The sequence below is a fragment of the Branchiostoma belcheri genome, unplaced genomic scaffold, assembly GCF_001625305.1.
Source record: "Branchiostoma belcheri isolate BF01 breed outbred unplaced genomic scaffold, Haploidv18h27 scaffold18, whole genome shotgun sequence".
In the NCBI taxonomy this organism is placed as follows: Eukaryota; Metazoa; Chordata; class Leptocardii; order Amphioxiformes; family Branchiostomatidae; genus Branchiostoma; species Branchiostoma belcheri.
The window spans coordinates 139,767-154,358 of NW_017803268.1; the positions used below are offsets into that span (position 1 = coordinate 139,767).

Genomic DNA, 14,592 nt, shown 5'->3' on the forward strand with positions numbered 1-14,592 from the left:
ATTTTCGTCCGCGCGCTACCGGACATTAGCTTTTGTCCACGCGCTACCGGACGTTAGCTTTTGTTCGCGCGCTACCGGACGAAAGCTAAAAATGCTGACACTCAGGCTAAAATGCGCTCCACCTTCTAGAAAACATGGTAAGTTGTCAATGTGCTTTTAAAAGTGTGGATGTGCGAATATAGCTCTCCTTAACATAGTAACCTGGGTTCTATCCTATGTCGGCGCCGGCCAGAGCATACATGTACATGTACTCCGGAGCCCCGGAATTTTTCTACGGTGGCATCGGGCAGGCTACGTGTGTTTTGCAGTCTCTCTGACGTAGGTAACGTTAACGATACTATTGTAAGAAAATTAAACTTAATTGTCTCTAATTTGTGCTTTGAAGACGGTAACTACATGTTGGTCCCGCGATTGGACCCTAATTAAATCGTCAAAACTCAATTAAAACCTGTTTTAATTTGAGGAAATTAAACTGTTGTCCTTGAAGTTAGTAAAGTAGTAAGTCCTTGAAGTAATGCTTAAAGATTAGATTGTCCTGATGAGGTTTTTGGCTTGACTCAAATGTTCTGTTTTGTCAGGAGTAACGAGTTCTGATTGAATGAGCAAGAGTCAATGAACTGAAATGATCATTTGAGTCAAGTGTTGAGCACGGGACCCTACAGGTGAGGTAGGTGCTCCGATTGAGCGTGCAAAATTTTGAATTTTAAGTTTCACGAATCATACCATTTTTACGAATCATAACGTTTTTACGAATCATATAATGTTTTTTACGAATCGTGACTTCGAACATTTCCGTCTATTAGCCTCCTGTAGGCCCTCCGAAGGTAGGCTGGATGCCAGACCCACAGCAAGGTGTACACTGTGATATTACTTTGGGCCCTGTAGTGTGCTATGGGTCTGGCATCCAGGCTATTCCTAAGGGGTTATATTGACAGCAAAATTCGGTAAAAGTAGGGCCGGGGAGTGAGTCACAATAAGGGGAATATTTCCCTTGGAAATGGTGGTTCAATTTAACTCTCCTGGCAATTTATTCTTCCTCGGCCGGCGTTACCCCGATGGAGTTTATACGGTCTATAAGTTTTCAAACATTTCATTCTTACCACCTTTCATTTGACACAGAAAAGCAGTTCGAATTCGGATTTTTTCCTGCACAGTGCTGGCCATCATGACTGCCTGTCGGATTCTCTTGGTGGCATTTCTGTTCTGCCACGCAGCGTCAGTGACTACAGCTGTGCCCGCAGATATTTATGTAAGTAGTCATTATGATATACACTTGTCACTTGGTATACTAGTATATCAACACAATTCCAGGGTGTTATCACCGGAAGAGACCCTCCCTTCACTGACTACATTATTTTTTTTCGTGCGTGCTTCGTAGGAGCTTCCAATTTCTGGTCGTCTTCCTTCATTCGCATAGTTTTTTTTCTGAAATTTCTGTGAAAACAGTGAAAATATTCAAGTTTGTTTTCTTTTTCACACCCTACCATGACAGTACTGGTCTGTTATTGAACTGCTTCAAAGCTCAGCGGCCACCATTTAGATACTTGAAAAAGATGCGGTTCCATAGAAACCAGCAAGTAAACAAACACTTGTAAGATTAATCTTGTGGTGTAGAGTAATTCTATTACGGTAACCATGGCTTTCATTTCTTAAGTTACATGATGTCAATGGCCTGCCACTGACGTGTCAATGACCTGCATTTGGGGTTGTTGAACTTAATATCGTTAATTTGCGCTTTGTGCGATCGGGAATCACACATAATCACCTCGCTCTATACCATACATGTACAGGCCGTTGTGTGTTTGTGCGTGCGTGTGTAGTGTGTGTGTGTAGTGTGTGTGTGTGTGTGTGTGTATGTCTGTCTGTCTGTGTGTGCGTGCGTTTGTGTGTGTGGTACGTGCGTGTGTGTGTGCGTGTGCGCGCGTTTGTGTGCGTGTGTGCCCGTTCCAAGTACACGCGAGTTTTGTGTGTCCGCCTGTGTGTGCGTGTGTGTGTGCGCGCGCGCGTGTTTGAGTGAGTGACAGAGAATGTCTGTCTTTTCATCTTTCTCTCTTTCTCTCTCTCTCTCACACACACACACGAACGCACGCACGCACACACACATACACACACACACTGACACACACACACACACACACACACACACACACACACACACACACACACACTGTGCTTACGTGTGTATACGTACTGCGTCCTCAACAAAACATATCCTCTTCTACAACATTGCCAGAACAACTGGGAAGACTACCAGGCGACGCTGAAGAAAGAGGCTATCCACCTGAAGGCCAAATACGAGAAATGCGAAAAGGCATTGATGGAAGCAACCAATAAGATCGCAGGAATGGGAACCTATGAGGTTCAACTCGCCTGGACATCTGAGGAAGAAACCGAACAGACCAGAGAACCCAGTGAGTTCTAACTTATTTGGTTTTGGTTCTCAAAAACCCTAAGCTTTGTAGAATAGCTGATGACCAACACGTAGGTATGTATTGCATTCGCTACATAGTGTTATATAAGTATATAGATGATTAGGACAGGTTTATGGATTGTAGAAGGCAATGAAGCAAATATGCAAATAGATGATAAACAGAGTTTTTTTTAGAGTTTTTTTTTACGATATTTGCTGCCGCACTCCTGTTTTAACTGTTTGAATGGTATTAGATTTATACTTTATTGGTGGCATCGTTGCAAAGTAATGCATAATGTTTACCTTCGCATATGGTCTGCTCTGTTAATTCTTACTCAAACAAATTCCAATATATGGTGACAGGAGTCTAAATCACTCCTACTATAAAATTGCAACATTATGTTACCCAACACCAGTTGTGAGAGACGGTCATTAACCAGGTCAGCGGTCACTGATTGGAGAAGGAGAAGAAACTGAGCAAAAACAATATGTTTTCCTTCGGTAAACATAACAAGTGCCGTCCATAATATCCCGTTTTTGTATTCTCCAGCCCCCCAATCCACCAGTCCAGGTGCCTGCGTTGACGATTATTTGGCGGAAAAACTCTTGGAGGCCATATCGAGTGTACAACGGAGTGTCAACGGGTTGAGGAGCCTATCTAACTTCCGCGGTATGGTGAACATTATTTTACATTGTATTGGCCTGTAAACCTGATTATTTGAGGCAACGGGAAATTTAAAACACATGCTCACCAATTATCCTCTTTTGTTGTTACATCTAAATGTAACCCTATATAGATGAAAGATACTAAGCTTTCTTTTTTGACGGATTTTGTTGCAGCCATGTACCTTTCTTGTACATGGCTTGTGTATTCTTGTGTTTCTAAAAATTCTACACCAAGTAACGAGAAACACAAAAGATTATAGATATGACTGTGTTACAACTTCCACAGCAGTTAACCTGGCCCATGACAAATACGCCAAGCAGGTCAATACAAAGTACGAGGCTAAGGCCAAACGCTCGGTGGACGGCGACTCGAACACCAATTTTTTCTCCGGATCCTGTTCGTACACCCATCCCACGGACGACGCCTGGTGGTATGTGGACTTAGAGGAACCGTACGCCGTCGGAGAGGTGAAGGTCTACAACAACGATCGTTGGCCGGAACGAATCAACCCTTTCAACATCATTATCGGTAACAGCAGGTGGGTTTTTGAAGATATGTCTGATAGGGTGTGTGTGTGTGTGTGTGTGTGTGTGTGTGTGTGTGTGTGTGTATGTGTATGTTTGTGTGTGTGTTTGTGTGCGTGCGTTCGTGTGTGTGTGTGTGTGCGTGTCTATATATATATTTTATGTGTGTGTGTGTACGTACGTGTGTTTATGCTTGAGCATGTGTGTTTGTATCTCTCTCTCTCTCCGTGTACATGTGTATGTATGTGTGTGTGTGTGTGTGTGTGTGTCTATATATTTTATGTGTGTGTGTACGTGTGTATTTTTGTGCCAGTGTTTATGTTTGAGCCGCTTGAGCGTGTGTTTGTATCTCTCTCTCTCTCTGTGTATTTTGTGTGTGTGTGTGTGTGTGTGTGTGTACGTGTCTATTTTTGTATGTGTTTATGTTTGAGCGTGTGTTTGTCTCTCTCTCCCTCTCTCTTTCTCTCTCTCTCTCTCTATCTCTCTGTGTGTGTGTGTGTGTACACAACGATATTACAACCTTTTCACGGTGCTATACGTGAAAAGTTAATGCAACTCGTGATCCGAATCATTGCAGTGACGTAGACCAGATGTCCCAGTGCGGCGGGACTTACGGCGCCGACTACGAGGACACGCTGCTGTTCCAGGTGGACTGTGGCGGGATGTACGGCCGGTATGTGGGGGTCCGCCTGCCGGGATCAGAACGCTCACTCATGATGTGTGAGGTCAGGGTGTATGAATGTAAGAGACTACATGTTTTGTTTTGTTTTGTTTTGTTTTGTTTTGTTTTGTTTTGTTTCCGTCTCCAAGCAGAGGTTTTGGCTTTGGCTCATTTTTGGCGTGTTTTCGGCCTTTTTTATTGGGGTTTCTTTTTTTGTGTGTACTGGTATCTTTTTATCTGTTTTGGAGGGCTGGCACAAACCTCTGTCTGGAGACTATGGTAAATCGGCTTAAGACGTAACACACCAGTTTTGTACAAGCTGCACAAGCGTAATATTCTGCAATGTTCCTCAAACCTACTATTCTCGATTAGCTTTTATTTCTAAACGTGCTCGAGGTATAGCTTTATGTTCCATTCGAGAAAAATCATGTGTAATCACTAGTGCTTTTTTCCCTGTTTCAGATACTGGCCTGGACCCTGAATAGGTATGCATATTGCCAATCGACGTAATCCGAAAATGTTATATCGGATGGCCCGCTACCTTCAACGTTGATCATATGGAATACCATGCCCGTAGCCAGGATTTTGAAGGGGGGGAGGGGTTCTTCCCACTGCTTGAGAGGACCTCGAGCGAGTTTTCTAGGGGGGGGGGTCCGGGGCCATGCTCCCCCGGAAAATTTTGAAAAATGAACCTTCTAAAATGGCATTTCGTGCGTTTTTGCGAGGATTTCAAAGAAAAAATCAGAGATAAATTTTTATTCAATGACAAAGGGAGCAGTTTTTCTACAGTAACTATGATTCCAGTCTATCTTTTCAACAAAAATCTTGGAACTTTTCATAAAAAGTGGACTAAAAAGTGGACCTTTACATAAAAAGTGGACCAAAAAGTGGACCTTTGAGCCTTGTGGGGGGGTTCTTCCGAACCCCTGGCTACGGGCATGAATACTCTACATGTAGTTTAAGGCTGTGCCTGTAAAACGAAGACAGTGATTTTATGCTGCTCTCCTGGGCAGAGTTGTATTTTCACGAGCATATATGTGGTTGTTTGTTTGTAAACACTATTGGATAACTCTGTGAGTGATGGGTATTTTTCCATGATGTTGGACCATGGGTTGGCATTTGACCCTACGCTACTGAAAATACTATATTGATGCATATAGCCCGGGTGGATCCAAACAGGTTATTTGTAGATACCGTAAATTGTCCGGCGACCGGCAGGCTAGGCAATTATAGAAAAAAAAGTAAGATTGGATCGATTTTCATCAATATGTGTTGTTTGAAGTATAGATTTGTCGAAGAGGTGGCTTCTTGTTTTTCTTGTTTCGTTTTTGGGTGCTTTTCCTAAATAACAAATAACGTATACATCTTAGATGATATGAGAACTGTTAAATATGCTACGCATCCACCGGAGCACCGGTGATCGAATGTTTGTTCAGTTGTGTTTAGCTTCAAGTGTTTGAAATAAAGCGTGTTCAGCTACAGAGTAGTCCATGACTGTTTTTTGCTTATTTACGATATGCATATCATTCCGATAAGAATCTGCTGCGACTAGTGACTGTTCAATTCAATCTCCGATGCAATCCGGATCCCATGTAGAATAGTGGTCGTAAAAGGCACGTCAAGATCAACGTTACGGTGTGGGAATAAAGTTTTCTTGTAAGAACAATGAAAGCCCATTCAGTTTTGTCGGTACCGGTCATTCTTTATATGCGTGTTTCATAGCACGCCTTTCTAGTATGGTGCTTTTTTAACGACTCCTTTAACGAAGAGACTATTTCTATGTATGAAAGCTCCTCAGCAAACTAAGAAACCAAATTGATATTCTGATTTTAGCGTAATGCAGACGGGAATTTAGCGTTAATCGTTGTCATTACCCCCTTGCAGACCCTCGCACACGACCAATCAAATCCTTACAAATAATTTTCTGACCAATAGCATGTCAGGATCCTCTTCAAGGCGGCATAACACAGTTTTCGCCCTATGGGGATTTCTGTGACTCACTTCGACTCACTGAAAATCATAGTAGGATGCACAAGCAAGGTTCAGGATTTTGATATGTTTAATTTCAGGGTATGGTGTACAAAATATTTGAAAATGAGCTTAAGTTTGCCAGGTCGTTCTCTTCTCACGCCCTCTTTTTTTAGCGCCACTGCGGATATCATGGAACTGCAGCCGACGCACAGTACTAGGCGGTACAAGTATCCAAGTGCAAATCTACGCCGACTGAACACGCACCATAATTCAACCTTTACAGTCTCAAAACTGACTTATTTCTCTAACATTCGCCACAGGTTCCATCTCGATGCCATGGACAGAACAATGTCTGTACCTTTTCTCTAGTATTGTGCAGCACTTCTTCGTGCCCGGACTACTTTTTGCCCATAAATACTGTGTTGTGCGGCCTCAACGCAACTCCTGCAATACTAAAATGCACACTAGATGTCGCTGTGAGACCGCGCGGAAGTTCGAACTTCGAAGAATACGCGGAATAGAATGTGCGACTAACGTTACGCAGTTTCAACGCGCCAGGTGATGATCCAGGTGATATTTGCCAGTTGTAGTGAGGACACAGTTCAGCTAACCTCGGCAGAGTTACACAGCAGATATTCCCTACAGTTATGCGCGATTTGACCAAGGGAAAGGCGAAGGGCAAAGCCCGCAGCAGGAGTAGGAGCAGAGATCCGGCCGGGGCGGGCGCCCAGGACACCGCCAACGACAACATGTGCTGCTCGCCTAAGGTAATAGTTTTAAAGAATTCAATTGATTTTTGCAACGATTTTCCTTATCTCTCGAGGACCTTATGATTATGGGTGCTCATAGACCTTCTACATGTAGGTTTAGCCAAGGACTACATATAACGTCCTTGGCTCAGGAGCTCTGAGAAGTTAGTCACTCATTGTACCACAAGGACGTTAAGGTTATACATTTTGTATCTTGTTGAAGCTCCTTGGTTGTACAAGTACAATTGTACATCATCCATATGTTCTTGTTAAATCTGTGATCATGTACAAAGTTGGGGACTTGTAAGTGCTTTCATAACCGTGAACTGTATGAAAACAAACCATGTGCATCATATACTAGTATTAACTTTGTAGACTGTAGAAACAACAGAACATTACCCTTCCTTTGCAACCATGTGTCACAGTGGATCATTTCTTACCTGTTGAGAAATTGGTGCAGTTTATTTACTAAATGTTGTCTTGTTTTTGTTTACAGGGATGTCGTCATGAGAACAGCAAGGAAGTGACAGACATGGCGTCTGCGGTGAAAGTTATTTGCTCTATCAAGACGTGTAAGGAAGGTGTCTTCATGCACGAAGACTGCTTCTTTGCCTGGGAGGATGACATCATCAAGAGCCTTCAGGTAATTCAAGGTCGTCTAATGACTTGTGAATGTTTAAAGTTAAAACTTTGGAATCCCAAGCGAAAGTCAGGTATCCATTTTACACCGAGGAAAGTTGTGTTAAGTGCCCTTCCCAATGATACAAGGTTTTCTGACTGTTACTATGTTTTCATTTGCAGAAGGAAAACATATTGTTTTTTGCTCTGTTTCTTCTTCCTCTTCTTCTTCAAACAAATAAGGTCAATGACCTAAACCAGACATCTGTCATCATTGTAACTAGTATTGGGTTACATCATGTTGCAATTTTATAGCAAAAGGGATTTAGACTCCTGTCACCAAAAGTCCTTATAATTATATATATGAATGTGTTTGAGTAAGAATTAATAGAGCAGATCATATGCAAAGGTAAACATTATGCATTTGCTTTGTTACTTTATTATTTTTTTTTCTTACCCTCCGTACAGAGTCACTACCGGCAAAAGGGGCGGCTGCAGAGCTGTTCGGTGCAGCAGCTGCAGAGGGACCTGTGGACCAAGCGGGTTCACGACGTGACGTACAAGATCTGTGTGTGCAGGTGTGGAGGTTACCTGAAGAAGGATCTAGAGTGGGACGCTGAAAAGGATGCAGAGAAACCACGGTGAACAGTGACAACACTATATTATTAGTTTCAACGGGTTGGTGAAAAACAACGTCCAGTCCAATCAGCGGAAAACAAAGTCCAGTCCGATTTTGGGGTGGAAAAGGCAGTACTTTTTTTTTGTGCATGTAGTAGCGCCCCCTTGCAAATAACATGGCTCCCCGTTCTCCAAGAATAGTGTGTTCCTCATTTATCGGCCTCTATCTGTCTTAGTAGACAATGGGTTTGGCACAGGTAGGACACGTCATTTGATGGCGGAATGTGCCAATCCTTCCAGTAGGCAGGCTCTGCCATATGTTGTACAAGTGAATGTACTAAGTACCTCAAATCAACTGGACAAGAAATAGATCTATCCACCATCAATTTGCAGACAAAATTTTGAGATTGCAAAAGAAAAAAAAAAAAAAGAAAGAAGGCCTGGCAATTAAGCTTTGTATCATATTCATATACTGCATAAAACAGAAGTAAATTGGTTTGAGCCCAGGGAGTGGAACAAACCATATCTGAAATTTGATGGACTTTACCATTTCTAATTTTGTTTGTTTGTGGTGTGTGCTTATAATACAAGAGGAGTATCAATTTAAAAGTTAACTATTTGTTGTCTGACAGTATCTTAATCCTTATTGTGTAATACAATGTCCTTATTGTGTAATACAATGCCATTGTGCTTGTAGAAACAATGCTGATGAAACAACAGACAAAAAGAAGAAAAAGAAGAAAGGAGACAAGCCAGGTATCCTCGGGACCAAGAAGGCATGTCGCATGGCCATGGACATTCCCTCAAAGAGATCTAGGAAGGCTCTCAAGAAAAAGGGCTTTGCGGTAAGACATAGTCAATAACTCATAGAAACAAAAACTATAAAAGAGTATATGAGAAAATTGAAATAAGGGATATGGATAGTTGTGGAAGAAGAGTGATCATGACGTTGAATTTGCCAACAGTGGAAAATGTAGCAATGGGGGAAGAAGTCCAGTGGTTAGCGACCCTGCCACTGGGCAAAGACGTTGGGGGTTCGAATCCTGGCTGTTGTCGCTCATTCAATATGCATGCTACTCTGAAGAATGGTCACAGGACATTATGCTGTGGTCCACTATTCATTGTACCGCTGTTCAATTTCCCTGGTACAAATTGAACCTGTAAATACTACTAGTATACCTGCACCTGATTTCTTTGTCACGACCAGTGGGAGATTACCTCTTCAGTGAGCTAAAACTGGATTGAGATCAATTTCCTAAAAATTTCCTTTTTTTTTTCTTGCATCAGACACAGGAGCCAAAGGTTCGGGTCATCCCCAATCCTTCCCAGGGTGCAATAGGAGGTCATGAGTCCAGGGAACCACGTGCCAGGAGCATTTCTGTGGAAAGAGGTGAGAACCTTTTCTTACACTTTTCCATTTTCTTTCTTTACTAAAATTGACATTGAGTTATTGACATTGAAGGTTATTGAAAAGGACAGTAAAGAAGCGAAAATCTGATGAGAAACTAGAAAGTTAACATTTGCAAAGTAAATGCATAATGTTTACCTTCCCATGTGGTCTGCTCTAGATCTGTTTATTCTTACTCAAACACATTCATATGTATGGTTAGACAGGAGTATAAATCCCTCCTACTATAAAATTGCAACATTATGTAACCCAACACCTGTTACTATGGTGACAGACGTCAACAAACTATTTCATTGGTCAGGTCATAGATCACTGTTTGGAGAAGAAGAAGAGGAAGAAACTGAGCAAAAACAATATGTTTTCCTTCGGTAAACATAAATATCAGTTATTTATATTCACAGTTTTGCTGCAAAAATCTTACATAATATCGCTTTAACAGGTAAAAGCTTCAGACCTGAGAGGGGCCAATCAGAAACAACAGGTGTGGCAGATGCAGAGCTACGACATGGCAACAAGAAAGAATCACCTGACGACACGCCCTTCTCAGGTTTCCATGACGATAGCGACGACATTCCGATTTCCCTCGCACTCGACGCCACCTACTGGTGGGTCAACTTCGGGTGGCGAACGTACCTCGACTTCGCCTTGTACACGAACGAGCAGTTAACTGCGGACTCTCGCACCCAGAGTCTTGTGACGTGCAAGTCTGTGAATGATGTAGAGAGAGCGTTAGGGTGTCGCGATCTCAGAGATGTGTCGGAAAGGCTGGGAGAGTGGTGGCAGGAGGTGGGCTGGGATGAGTTCAAGAGTTTCATGGAGCATCAGTGAGAAAAAAAGGACATCTGCATTTTGTTTCATAACTATGTGTAAAAAGACTGTAAAAAAGTGTAATAATACAGGGAAAAACTGAGCAACACAGCTGCATTTGTTTTAGACAGTTAATTAGTGTCATTTATGTGTCAAAATGATATAAAAAGAAACACTTGAATAAGGGCGTTAAATATCTACCAGATTCTTTGGACGTGTGGCTGCTATCATACATTTATTTATATATAAACGTTAGCTGAAGTATAATTACATATCATATTTGGGCTAAGACTTTTTTCAAAAGTCCATTACATAAAAAGCTATTATATCATTTTGTGTTACATGTATTATATCAATTGATAGATAAAAGGCCCAAATGTTTTCCCATGTAAATGACAGACTTCTTTGCTGCACTTTGTTAATTTCATTGTATATTTGTTGTGAAAGAAATTAAGCAGAAGAAAAAATAGTTTTGTGTAATAGTTTGTGAAAATTGGTGTGCAGTGCTTTTTGTTGCAACATAATTTATTTATATACATATCATACCATAAGGCACAAAATCTGTAAAAAAAAAGAAATAAATTATGCATCATAACATGTTAGATGTCAAGCTTATTTTTCTGATGTTGAATGAATTTTTCATAGCAATATGTCTTAAGTTAAACTTTATGTGACTTTGAATTATTGGCGTCTTTTGAGATTCAAACTTTAGGCCACACATTTAATTTGTTGGTTCTCGGATTCGCCTCTTCATTTTTTTCTGATTTGCAAAAAAAAAAAGATTCTGGCTCTGAATCAACTCAACTACCCCCAACTGTTTTTATTTTCGCATTTGGGGCTATAATAGGATGCCTAGACCTGTTTTTTTTCGCCCTGTCACTTCATATTTTTTTCTGAAAAAATCCGAGAACCAACAAATTAAATTGGTGTCAAATACGCGTTCGCGGCTCCGCCCCAGAGGTGGCGCCAAAAACCAAAGTCCAGCTGATGACGTCATCACCAAGATGGCGGTCCCGGTACGAGTTTTGCGGCAGAAAAACTTCATTTTCCAGTTTGCAGCGGCGCTGAGCTTCGCACCACGCGTTGTACTCGCTAACCAGGTAGGTTTGTGATTTCAAAAGAGAGTAGAGCTCTGTACAGAGCATGACACTCGCTAGTTTTCAATCTGAAGGCGTACTATCGATGGTGAGGAAGGGGGAGGGGGGCGTGGCATTAACTTTATTCCTCAAACCACCAGGATCAAAATTCAATCTCTTCTAGAGTGTCATGTCCATTACAAACTGATTGTAATGTCACATAGTGATCATTTATTGTTTCAAACTTATAATGAGTTCAAATCCAGTCTTGATATTAAAAACAATGAATGTAACTCTAGCTATCTAGCAAGATAAACTAAATTACTAAATTTTAATAACTAAATTTTATCTTGATAGATGTGAACTCTAGGTACTGGGTTTCACGAGATTTCGACTTCACGTGCAGCTTGCGTATTAGTCATGTATTGTACCAGAATGGGACTACCCTTTCTGGTAAGGCCATGTTGATTTGATTACTAGTATATGGATGACATCCTCTGGGAACCTCAAAACTGTTGCAAGCGTATGTGCGAATAAAAAAAGTTTGGCAAAAAAAGGTGCCCTTTATTATGAAATCTACCCTGTCATGAAGGTTGAACAATCAAATGACTACTAAACATGTAATGGAGTAGGGTATGGCAAATAATAGAATCTTTATTTTCAATTTCTTCACACTTTCTTCTTTTCCTTTGGAATTGATTTTGCCATTCTAAGACATTAGTATAATCCTTTTTTTTTTGCAATCTTCAGCATATATATTTGCAGTTACTTTGTATGGTTTACCGTATGGTCAAAAACTTCTTTTTTTTTGAAGCGGACGATTTTTCATGCACACGCAGATGTCATCCATATTATCAAATCAACATGGCCTAAGTTTTGTAATTGTGCAAGGTAACACTCAAAACTATGTTATACACGTTGTGCCTTCAGGTCTGTACGTCAGGAACACATGACTGTGATGAGGTGAGTAAAGCTCAGGCAGCTGCCGAGGCAAGACAGAAGTACGGGAACCCGGAGCCAACCATCTTCAGCAAGATTCTGGACGGGTCCATTCCAGCAGACATCATACATGAAGATGACAAGGTGAAAACAATAATTAAGTACTTTTATAATACAGTATTGTACTGTATTGTACATTTAATAACTTAGCAATTTTAATGTGTTATGCTAAATATGTCAAGAAATCAAATTGTACAGCAAGACACAATTTAGTCAACGGCTACAAGTTCTTGCTTTTTTTCACAAATAAACCATTTGATTGATTGAATGTACATTCATTATTGTATATAAACATTCATTACATGTATGTGGGGTGTGAATTTGCAATTAAGCTTATTGTCATTGTCATTAGAACAAAGAAAGAGATATGCCGTCATCTCATGTCTTCCAGTAATGACCACACAATAGAAAAACTGTGAATTTATCTCCAGTTGCTTTAAAAAGAGAGAAGAAATCTTCAAGACCTAGATTAGATAGAATGTTTTCTCTAGTAGTTCCTAAGACTTTTACATTATTCTTGTATCCTTGGCTTGTGTCCTATGTATAATGATATGCATACAATGGTATAATGGTATCATACACATGTAACATCACACTCTGATGTATGCATTTAGCCCCATGGGCATGAACATGCAATAAAGATTCATTCATTACTACATGTACCCCTGGTGAAGGTTCTGTTTTCGGTAATGTTTGTGTGTTCGCAGCTGTAGCTCATGATTGGTCTGAAGGATTTCTTTGACTTTTTTTCCTTGACATATTTCCTTCCCAGTGCATAGCCTTCCGGGATGTGAGCCCACAGGCACCAAAACACTTCCTGGTCATCCCCAGGACTCCCATCCCACAACTTAGCATGGCACAGGACGACGACTCACAGGTTTGGAACTAAACTGTTGAAGTCTCCCTGTATTATTGTTTTGCTCTGTTTCTTCTTCCTGTTCTTCTCCAAACAAGTGAGGTCAATGACCTGAACTAGACATCTGTCACCATGGTAACTAGTACATCATGTTGCAATTTTATAGCAGGAGAGATTTAGACTCCTGTCTGACCATATATATGATTGTGTTTGAGGAAGCATTAACAGAGCAGACCATATGCAAAGGTAAACAATATGCATCTGCTTTGCAAATGTTACCTTTCTAGTTTGTTTGTTTGTTTGTTTGAAACTTTGTTCATTCATAAAATACACAAATCAGCTTACTGGTCACTAGCTAATCATTGAGGTCATGAGGGAAGAGTTTAGAGTCAGACAAAATATAACATTAACAAGGTACAGGGTACATGATTCTGATATAGTCTCTGCATGTCTAAGAAGGTAGATATGCGTAATTCTCGCTCGTGTACTATCCAGAACCATGCCTGAGCATGGTTCTGGATACAATTCCTCAGTGTATATGTATTGCTGTTACAAAGACTCCAACAAGCACCATGCAGTGAGGCCACCTTGTGCCTAGGTATGGTACTGCATGATGATATTCCTGTACTTCCAGCTTCTTGGCCACCTGCTAAATGTGGCAAGAAAGACAGCTGCGAAGGAAGGGCTGGACAATGGGTACAGAGTAGGTAAGTTAAAACATATCTTAGTACATATTTCATATTTCATAACAGTAAAATGTAATGTAAAAAATTGTTTGCGTTTGTCCAACTTAAAATGTACTTGCAACATGTTTAGATGATAATTTCTTTCCTAGGTGGCTAAAGTTTTAAACATCTTTTTCTCCCCTCAGTTATCAATGATGGCAAAGATGGCTCCCAGTCAGTCTACCACCTCCACATCCACGTACTGGGGGGCAGGCAGATGGGCTGGCCTCCAGGATAGACTTCTACTGTTCCCGTGGCAACTGGGAGGGTTCTTATTGTTCCCATGGCAACTGGGAAGGATTCTACTGTGCCCATGGCAACTGGGAAGGATTCTACTGTGCCCATGGCAACTGGGGGATTCTACTGTTCCCATGGCAACTGGGAGGGATTCTACTGTTCCCATGGCAACTTGGAGGGATTCTACTGTTCCCATGGCAACTGGGAGGCTTCTACTGTGCCCATGGCAACTGGGAAGGATTCTACTGTGCCCATGGCAACTGGGG

General features: G+C 41.1%; 2 protein-coding genes across 2 annotated transcripts; both read left to right on the plus strand.

The window, feature by feature from the left end:
* Positions 1-1,154: 1,154 nt before the first annotated feature.
* LOC109467271 lies at positions 1,155-10,931 on the plus strand. The gene is made up of 12 exons (XM_019765214.1): positions 1,155-1,249; positions 2,234-2,411; positions 2,961-3,080; positions 3,363-3,615; positions 4,179-4,342; positions 4,725-4,730; positions 6,828-7,000; positions 7,479-7,625; positions 8,069-8,241; positions 8,916-9,063; positions 9,506-9,608; positions 10,066-10,931. Exons 1-12 carry the CDS (start codon positions 1,166-1,168, stop codon positions 10,452-10,454), a joined length of 1,938 nt encoding a protein of 645 aa, XP_019620773.1. The 5' UTR covers positions 1,155-1,165; the 3' UTR covers positions 10,455-10,931.
* Positions 10,932-11,417: 486 nt separating this feature from the next.
* Positions 11,418-14,370, plus strand: LOC109467402 (histidine triad nucleotide-binding protein 1-like). The gene is made up of 5 exons (XM_019765344.1): positions 11,418-11,533; positions 12,440-12,592; positions 13,281-13,385; positions 13,999-14,071; positions 14,236-14,370. Exons 1-5 carry the CDS (start codon positions 11,438-11,440, stop codon positions 14,325-14,327), a joined length of 519 nt encoding a protein of 172 aa, XP_019620903.1. The 5' UTR covers positions 11,418-11,437; the 3' UTR covers positions 14,328-14,370.
* The last annotated feature ends 222 nt before the right edge of the window (positions 14,371-14,592 follow it).

What these genes read in the sequence shown, in the direction of transcription:
- LOC109467271 (XM_019765214.1), top strand. Translation starts at nt 1,166, where the DNA reads ATGACTGCCTGTCGGATTCTCTTGGTGGCATTTCTGTTCTGCCACGCA. An exon ending in ACATGTGCTGCTCGCCTAAG is followed by an intron (nt 7,001 to 7,478) that starts GTAATAGTTTTA and finishes TTTTGTTTACAG; the next exon opens with GGATGTCGTCATGAGAACAG. An exon ending in ACATCATCAAGAGCCTTCAG is followed by an intron (nt 7,626 to 8,068) that starts GTAATTCAAGGT and finishes CCCTCCGTACAG; the next exon opens with AGTCACTACCGGCAAAAGGG.
- LOC109467402 (XM_019765344.1), top strand. Translation starts at nt 11,438, where the DNA reads ATGGCGGTCCCGGTACGAGTTTTGCGGCAGAAAAACTTCATTTTCCAG. An exon ending in GCGTTGTACTCGCTAACCAG is followed by an intron (nt 11,534 to 12,439) that starts GTAGGTTTGTGA and finishes TTGTGCCTTCAG; the next exon opens with GTCTGTACGTCAGGAACACA. An exon ending in GGACAATGGGTACAGAGTAG is followed by an intron (nt 14,072 to 14,235) that starts GTAAGTTAAAAC and finishes TTCTCCCCTCAG; the next exon opens with TTATCAATGATGGCAAAGAT.